The sequence below is a fragment of the Rissa tridactyla genome, chromosome 12 (assembly GCF_028500815.1).
Source record: "Rissa tridactyla isolate bRisTri1 chromosome 12, bRisTri1.patW.cur.20221130, whole genome shotgun sequence".
In the NCBI taxonomy this organism is placed as follows: Eukaryota; Metazoa; Chordata; class Aves; order Charadriiformes; family Laridae; genus Rissa; species Rissa tridactyla.
This window is the reverse complement of record NC_071477.1, coordinates 17681464-17690359: the sequence shown is the minus strand read 5'-3', so window position 1 is coordinate 17690359 and position 8896 is coordinate 17681464. Positions and strand designations below refer to the sequence as shown.

The 8896-nt window shown below is 54.9% G+C and overlaps 1 protein-coding gene across 1 annotated transcript in view; it reads right to left on the bottom strand.

The window, feature by feature from the left end:
• Window positions 1-718: 718 nt before the first annotated feature.
• The window catches only part of LOC128916729 (fibrous sheath-interacting protein 2-like), a 41824-nt gene continuing 33646 nt past the window's right edge, over window positions 719-8896 (bottom strand). The window contains exon 5 of the mRNA XM_054218746.1: window positions 719-829. Within this exon, the coding sequence (XP_054074721.1) occupies window positions 719-829 (111 nt within the window). The remainder of the gene's footprint in view (window positions 830-8896) is intronic.

Genomic DNA, 8896 nt, shown 5'->3' with positions numbered 1-8896 from the left:
CTAATTGAACGCTCCCACCAGTCTTTGAAGCGCTTATTGCAACAACAGAAAGGGGGAATGGGGACTGCTACTCCAGAGGAACGACTACAGAAAGCTTTGTATGTTTTTAACTTTTTGAATTGCTCTTTAATAGATAACAATCCTCCGATCGTCCGACATTTTAATGCCAATGCTTCACTTGAGGTGCGAATTAAAGCCCCGGTGTTGGTTCGAGATCCAGAAACAGGTAAGATCATGGGACCGTATCCTCTTGTTACATGGGGAAGAGGTTATGCTTGTGTCTCCACAGAAAAAGGCCCCAGGTGGATACCAGCAAAGAACGTACGACCCTTCCGTGAATCCCTACCACAATCATCGAGTGACGACTCCGATCATCTCGACTCCGGTCATCTCTTTGATCAACAGACTCCTGAACCCTCTGGGAACCCGAACGACTGATACAACACTGCCGACTCATGAGGGTCTCAGAGCACCGGAACAGGATTAGACTTTGACTCTTGTTACTGTGAAAGAACTTGGGACCATGATTGGGTGTCTGGTTTTGATAACAATAGGTATAGGACCCTTACCCCTTTGGGGCAGTCCTTTCCCTTTCCCCCCTCCTCTTCCCAAAGTAAATGTGTGGGTTACATTGGCAAATTTGACCGGACAAGACACTTTGTGTCTTGCTACTGCCTCCCCTAACAACCCCTTTTCTACGTGCCTTGTGGGTTTGCCGCTAGATGAGTGGCCACAACCAAGCAATCCGGCTATTAAAACCGTCTACAACAATTCTAGAGAGATCGTAGACAGTTGGGACGGGTATTTTCCCTACTTCCCAATCGGTGACCTAGAACCACAAGAGATTGAGCTCCTCGGATCAGTAAAAATGGATTTTTGTGTTAAATTTAACTACACAGAAAAAAATCAATCTAGAGCATGGGATGTCTCTCCTTCCCATCCCGTTTTTAAAAATGCTACTGCTTGGTGCAATTACACGGCAACAAACTTGTCTCGGTCTACCAATGCTCCCGTTCTCCTACCATCAGGGATATTTTTTATTTGCGGAGACAGAGCATGGTCCGCTATCCCTTCTCACATAAAAGGAGGTCCCTGTAGCCTCGGACGCCTTACTGTCCTGACTCCTAATACATCCATGATTTTACAGCACCGTCTTTCTCATAGGGTGAAGCGCAGCATTCATGCATATGCCCCTGACTGTGATGATAACACAGATTTTTGGTCTTTTAGTCACCGCTTTGCCGCCTCTTTACTCTTACCAGGCGTTGCTGCTAGCAAAGCCTTATCAGTCTTAGATAAACTTGGTTGTTGGCTTGCCAGACAGACTAATGCTACTAGTGGAGCGCTATCAGGCCTTTTATTAGATGTTGATAGTGTGCGCCACGCTACATTGCAAAATAGAGCTGCTATTGATTTTTTGCTTTTGGCGCAAGGCCATGGCTGTGAAGACTTTGACGGTATGTGTTGTATGAATCTCTCCGACCACTCGGAATCGATTCATGCCAGCATTCGACAGCTTAAAGATGGGGTCTCTAAACTCCGACAAGACGATAGTTGGGATTGGTTAGATAAACTTTTTGGAGGATGGGGTCTCTCAGGATGGTTACGAAGTTTGGTGAAAACGCTCGTATATGCCTCGGCTGTTTTTCTTTTTTTGTTACTCTTTTTGCCCTGTTTATTGCAATGCTTGCGGAAGTTAATCACTGACTCTATGACACGAATCCTTGTTGTGCAACAAGAGGGGGGAAGTGACGGGAATGATTTGATCACCTTTGAAAGAACCCCTTGTACTAGCCAGCTGATCGACAAGGACGTGCTGGAGCTCGCGTACCGCGAGCTACAGAAGATTTGAAGAAGGGAGTGTTTTAAAAAGAAACTTTTAGCGGACTAAGACTGTTTACCGTCAAAAGATAAGCTCAGCAACAGGATGTGTAAGAGCCAGATAGCCTTGCAACGTATAACCAATTAGGAGCTCAGCTTTAGCAATATGTATGAAGCTATTATCTGTGTAACCAATGAGCCTTTTACACGCTGACTTATGTTGAGTAACTTAAAGGTATAAAAAACAACTATTGAACAATAAAGTTAGATCTAGCTTGCACCCGACTAGGTCTCCGTCTCTCAATCGCGGCAGCCCTGGCCGGCAAAGGGCTGAGATAAGGGGCAGAGCCCCGACTGCGCTGCAGAGCCGGGGGTCCCAGGCTCATCCACCAGCGCAGCAGGAGCTTTGCTTCGCCAGGTCCAGTTCTCCCGACCCTGCTCTGCACGGGCTGCTCGCCCCCACGGGCTGCTCAGGGGAGGGGTTTAAGGCTGCAGAAGGTGGGTTCGCTCCGAGTCCTGCCAAACGGCAGAGAGCTGCTGATTCCTGGGTGTAGTGTCCCCTGACAGGAGAGGTCAAGGAGGGGACCCTTTCCACTGCACAAGGAATGCAGAAAATGTAGGCAGCCCTACAGGGAGGCCCCAAGGGTCCTTGTGCCCATCACCTGTTACTGGGAACCACTGAAAAGAGTCTGTCTCCATCCTCTTTAAACCCACCCTTTAGATACTTGTCAACATTAATAAGGTCTCCCCTCGGCCTTCTCTTCTCCAGGCTAAAGAGTCCCAGCTCTCTCAGCCTTTCCTCATAAGGGAGATGCTCCAATGCCTCCAGCGTCTTTCTTGCCCTACGCTGGACTCTCTCCAGCAGTTCCCTGTCTCTCTTGAGCTGGGGAGCCCAGAACTGGACACAGTATTCCAGTTGTGGCCTCACCAGTGCAGAGTAGAGGGGGAGAATGACCTCCCTGGACCTGCTGGCCACACTCTTCCCTACGCAGCCCAGAATTCCGTTGGCCGCCTTGGCGACAAGGGCACATTGCTTGCTCATGGATAATTTACTGTCTACCAAGACCCCCAGATCCTTTTCTCCAGAGCTGCTTTCCAGCAGGTCCACCCCTCACCTCTACTGGTGCCTGACATTCTTCCTCCCCAGGTGCAGGACCCTACACTTGTCCTTGTTGAACCTCATTAGTTTTTTCTCTGCCCAGCTCTCCAGCCTGTCTGGGTCACGCTGGATGGCAGCACGGCCCTCTGGGGTGTCAGCCACCCCACCCGCTTTGGTGTCATCGCGAACTTGCTGAGCATACGCTCTGTCCCCTCGTCCAGGCCCTTGATGAATACGTTAAACAATACTGGTCCAAGGATTGACCCCTGGGGGACACCACTGGTTACAGGCCTCCAGCTCGACCCTGCTCCATTAATGACGACCCTCTGAGTCCTGTCACACAGCCAGCTCTCAGTCCACCTCACTGTCCCCTCGTCTAGTCCACACTTCCTCAGTTTCCGAAGGAGGATGTTATGAGAGACAGTGTCAAAAGCCTTGCTGAAGCCAAGGTAGGTGACATCTGCCGCTCTGCCCTCATCCAGCCAACCAGTTATAACATCATAGAGGCCTCTGAGGTTGGTCAAGCATGATTTACCCTTGGGAAATCTGTGTTGACCACTTCCAATCACTTCCTGCTCCTGAACGTGCGTGGATATGACATCCAGAACGAGTCGCTCCATTACCTTCCCAGGGCCGGAGGTGAGACTAACTGGTCTGTAGTTCCCTGGGTGCTCCTTCCTGCCCTTTTTGAAGACTGGAGTGATATTGGCCTTCCTCCAGTCCTCAGGCACCTCTCCTCTTCTCCATGACCTTTCAAAGATGATGGAGAGTGGCCAAGCAATAACATCTGCCAGCTCTCTCAGCACTCGCGGGTGCATCTGGTCAGGGCCCACGGACTTATGGATGTCCAGTTTGGCCGAGTGGTCTCTAACCTGATCTTCCTCTACTGGGGAAAACTCTTCCCCTCTCCAGACCTTCCCCCTTGCCTCCAGGGCCTGGGATTCATGCGGGTCGGCTTTAGCAGTGAAGGCCGAAGCCAGGAAGGCATTCGGTAGCTCTGCCTTCTCTGTGTCTTCCACCACTAGGGCGCCCATCTCATTCGTTAGTGGGCCTACATTTTCCCTACTCTTCCTTTTGCTATTGATATACTGAAAGAACCTCTTGTTCTCTTTAACCGTGGTGGCCAAGACGAGTTCTGCTTGAGCTTTGGCCCTTCTGATTTTCGCCCTGCATAGCTTCACTACATCTTGCTATTTTTCATAAGTAGTCAACCCCCTTTTCCAAGGATCATAAACTTTCTTTTTTTTTTTCCCTGATGGCCAGCCTAAGCTCTCTATTTAGCCAGGCTGGTCTTCTTCCCTGTCTGCTTGTTTTCTGGGACTTGGGGATGGCCTTCTCCTGAGCTTTTAGGAGTTCCTCCTTGAAGTAAGACCAGCCTTCCTGGGCACCTTTGCCCTTCTGGACTGTCCCCCAAGGGACACTCTCAACCATGCTCCTAAGCAGGCCAAGGTTCGCCCTTCGGAAATCTTCGGGAAACGCTGTTGGGAAATGTCTAAATTATCCCTGGCACCCTCAGAGACACCCCACTCCCACAAGGAGTCAGACAAGGAGTCAGACAGCCGAAGGTGGGGGGGTTGAAGTAGGAGGCAGCTTTCAACCAGTTTTAAGCTGTGCTCCTGAAGCGGTGTTTGTGAAGATGGTTATGGGCTTGGAGGGGCTTGGTTTGTGGATTTGTTTGGCCTTAAGTGTATTACCCTTCAGGGTAACGCTTTCTGTGGCAGCTGGAAACAGTCCTTCTTGTACACCAAACCCAACCCCGTATTTGGAAGGGGCATTTCGGCTGCTGCAACGTGCGTTTTCTTCCCTGGGTGACACTCGGCCCCAAGCATACACAGCCTTTCACTTTGGCACATTCTTGTCCCCCTGGCTGAAAGATTCTGTGTTTTCACGGGTTGAATGCTTCCTCAGCCCACCACAGGCCATAATGACTGTGCCTTTACAGACCACTTCCCTTGCTCACTGCTTTCAGATTTGAGCATCGAAGCCATGGAGGGAGCAGGAGAGCAGCAGCTGGATGTAGAGCACAACCTGTTTAAGCAGCGGTGGGATGAAGGTGGCAATCGCGTGATTCCAGGGGCCAAGAGACACGGTAAGGCGCTCTTCTGCCTTTCTTGGGCGGATGCTCTGGTCGTCCTGCCATCACTGTGTGCCTGGTTTGGCTTTCACGGGAACAAGGGACAGCTGACGAGCATTTAAACACCTTTAAGGTGTTTGAAACTGAAACACCTTAAGGTTGAACCTTAAACACGTTTAAGGCACGCAAGTCTATGAAACGTGCAGATCAGTCCGACTGCTTTTATACTGGCTACTTTTGCGGGGCAAATCTTTGCCTAGTCCCTCTGAAATCATGACAAGGGCTCATGGATGCATTTCAGGAATAAAGCTCCCAAGTTAATGGTCTTTTAAGACTAGAAAGGAAGCAGCTGTTCTGGCCAAACTTGGCTTTGGTTGTGTCTTTAAATCACAGCGGGCTGACAAATGGGATGACCTGGTTAGAGGAAAGAGCCTCTCCCCAGGGAAGGTTCTGGAGACTCAAGCCTTGAAGCCTAACCTTGCCCCTTACTGCAGGTACTTTGTGTGTGTTCATGCAGACCTGAGAAATATATTGTAGTTGACTTATCGGTTACAAGTTGTAGGAAGTGGCCCTTGGCTACGTGACCCTCTCCTCTACCCTTTCTACCTGTTCTGACTCACCCTCGTTCTTCGATACAAACCAGAGAGGATTCTGGCAAAGTGTTGCAGTCTAACAGGAATACTGTCCTGACTTCTCCTTTCCAAAACTTGATCTCCTGACTTCCTTTTCTGGGAGACAGCGTCATTCTGTGTGTCAGCATAAAGGGAGTTTGTTGGTTTGCATCACTTGGATGTAACTTTCTGGTGTTGAAGCTGAAAGGCTAAACTAAGGCAAGAGCTGAATGATGGGGAGGTACGAGGATTTCTCCCGTTGCCGCGGGAGTGTGGCGATAGTGCTCTCGCTGCGGTGTCCCTTGGCAGCCTTTCTCTACTCCCAGGACAGACGAGGCCGGGGGGCAAAGGGGACTGAGCCCCGTTCGTCGCGTTCCCTCCCGAGCTCCTGAAATAGCGCTTTATTCCCGGAGCCCGTTGCCCTGGAACTCGGAAGCTTTCCCTCCCGCCCCGGCTTCCCCGTTGCCTGCTGGCGGCCCGGGCCCTTCGCGCCGCCCGTCGGGGAGGACAAGGTCCGGGAGCTCCCCCCGGGCACGTCGGCGTTTCGCCCCGGGCCGGGCCCCCCGCTCCCGCGGCAGCCCGGGCCGAAGCCGCAGCCTCCGGCAGAGGCTCCGGCGCTGCCGCCGCCTTCCCCGGGCGACGGCCCGTCCCCGCGGCCCCGGCTCTCGCCCGCCGTCGCGGGCCCCCCCCGACACGCGGCTCGCGGGGACCGTTTCCCCCCGCTCCCGCCCCCAGCGTCGGCCGGGGCCGGTAACGGTCTCCGAGCGGAGCCGGCCGGAGCGAACCGCGGCCGGAGCGGCCTCTTCCCCCGCGGCAGCCCCGCAGCCCGCAGGAAAGCGCCGCCGCAGAGCGGCCCCGAGCGAGCCCGTCCCTCCCGCCCCGCGGCTCCCGGCGGCGCCCGTCAGGCGGCGGAGCCCGGCCGGCGAGCGGGGGCATGGCGGCGCCGGGCCCGGCCTCCCTGCAGCGCCGGCTGCAGAGCTCGCAGGAGGCGCGGCACCGGCAAGCGGTGCTGGTGCGGAAGCTGCAGGCGAAGGTGAGGAGCGGGGGCGCCTGCCCGGGGGGAGCTCCCCGAGGCCGGGCCGGGGTGCCCGCGCCGTCCGCGGACGGGACTCGGCGGCGGAGCCCTCGGGGGGCGAAGGCGCGGCCCCGGCGGGGTCCTGCCCGGGCCCTGCCCTGCGCTGCCGCGGGCGGGACGGCGCCGAGCCCGGAGCTCGGGGGAGGGAGGGAGGGAGGCCCCGGGAGCCGCCCCGTCCCGTCCCGTCCGCGGTCACCCCCGAGCCGCTCGCCGGGGCTTGGCCGGGCTCGGGGGAAGCGAAGCTTCCCGGTCCCGAAGGGACTCGGTGTCGGAGCGGCAGCGCCGTGGCGCGGGCTGAGCTCGGGCTGCAGAGAGCGAGAGAAAAGCCGGTGCCGGAGGAGCCGGGTCCGTCCCCGGCTGCACTCGCTCATCTTCATGCCGTGTCTGCGCCCAGGTCCTGCAGTACCGGACCCGCTGCCGAGAGCTGGAGCAGCAGCTGGAAGCAGGAGCGGTGAGTGCGCAGGGCGCGAACTGAACAGGGGCGCTTTATTGGCGGGGAACGTTTCGTCCTGGGTCTCGGGAGAGGGCTTTGCTGCCTGTTCTAGGGCTGTCTCTGAAATAGAATGGGTGGACAGACAGTGTTTTGGAAGGCGAGAATGCTGGCGTCGGCCAGAGAGAGCTGGCTCTGTGCTTTTCGTTCTGCTTGCCGTCTAAAGCAGAGCTAGGAAAGAAAGGGTGGGAGCGTAGGAGAGCATTCCTGGGCTTCAGGTGGAAGAATTGGCCTAACCATTCGCTTTCTTCTTCAGGGATGCCTCCCAGGCAGGTGGGAAGGCACGGAGGCCCTGGAGAAAGCCCTGCTTCAGGTGAAAGAGGAGCAGCAAAGGTACAAGGAAGAAGCGTTCCCTCCTACTCGGTATCCTGGATGCTCACGGCAGGGAGGGAAAACCTGTCAGTGGTAGGCAGTCTCCGCAAGGGAAGTGTTGGGGCAAGCCCTTTGGAAAGGAGAGAGGTGCACAACCTGTTGTGTGGGGCAGTAATAGTGGTGTGTGCTGACCGCTTCTGTTTGGAGCGGGGCGTTCCTGCGGGTGAGCTCCAAGGGTCCCTTTCCAGCCTAAACGCTGCCCTGGTGCAGTAGGTGAGGGACTGGGGGCAACGCTAGAGAAAGGTGATGCGTCCAGTGATGAGGCAGCACGAAGGGGAGGCAGCCGTCAACTGTGGGCATCGTCCGAGTTGCAGAGGAAGGGGAAACCCAACCTGTAGGTGGAAATTGAAGGCTTAAAGCAAGGAGAAGCAAACGAGTTGGCCATCAGCGAGAGATCTTAGTTCATCCTAGAAAGCGCTTTTCCTGCCTCTCAGTTTGAGAACAAAGTCAGTGTTGGGGGAGCCGGGAAATCCCGGGGATGCTGCTTGTGGATCGGGGTTGTTCAGTGACCTCATGGCTGTTCCTCCCTTTGCAAGGTGCGAGGATCTGGCCGAAGCGAACAGTCTGCTGCGGGAGCACCTGGAGAAAGCGAAAGAGGTGAATTCAGCCCTCAAAGGAGATGTTGGAAAGCTGACGGCGGATTGGATGAGGGCGCGGGAGGAGCTGGAAGCGAAGGAGCGCGAATGGCGCCAGGAACGTGAGGTGAGGCTCAGCTGCGGGAATGTCAGAGGGGGTGCCAGCGTGGCATGAGAACGCGTTTTGTTTCTGGCCCAGAGAACTTGCTGTGAGAAGGTTGTGGCTCTGTTGAGGATGTGTTGGTGTTGACGAGCAGAAGAGAGGGGTTGTCGCGGATGGAGCGATAGACTTCACTCCTAAGAGAGAAGCAGCAATATATTTATTGATATAAACCAATGATTTGACCAAGTCGATAGTAGAGGCGACAGTTTTAAGGGGGTGCTATAGCAAGGTCCACTTGGTTTTTTACTGCACAGAGGACGGGGTCAGAGAGAGCTGTCAGGGAGACCCTCCCGTTGAGTCAAGGTTCAGAAAGGACCCCTGGCTTTCTAAAGGCCTTCTGAGAGAGGAGTCTGGGTGCGGCTGGACCCAATCCTAGTCGCAGACTTGGTCAATGGTTTGTGGCTAAAGGATTATATGTGCACAAGCAATGCTTTCTATCACAGAATGTCAAAGTTCAGCATGCTATAAACCAATTTAGCGAGGATCTGTTGCAGCCCGGAATCTCTTAACCTGGAGGAGTAATCCTGAGCAGCGTCCCTGCTCACGGGGAGATCCCGGCCGCAGCCCGCTGCCGAGCAGGAGAGCTCCAAATGCCCTTGGGCTCTTGACTAGTTAT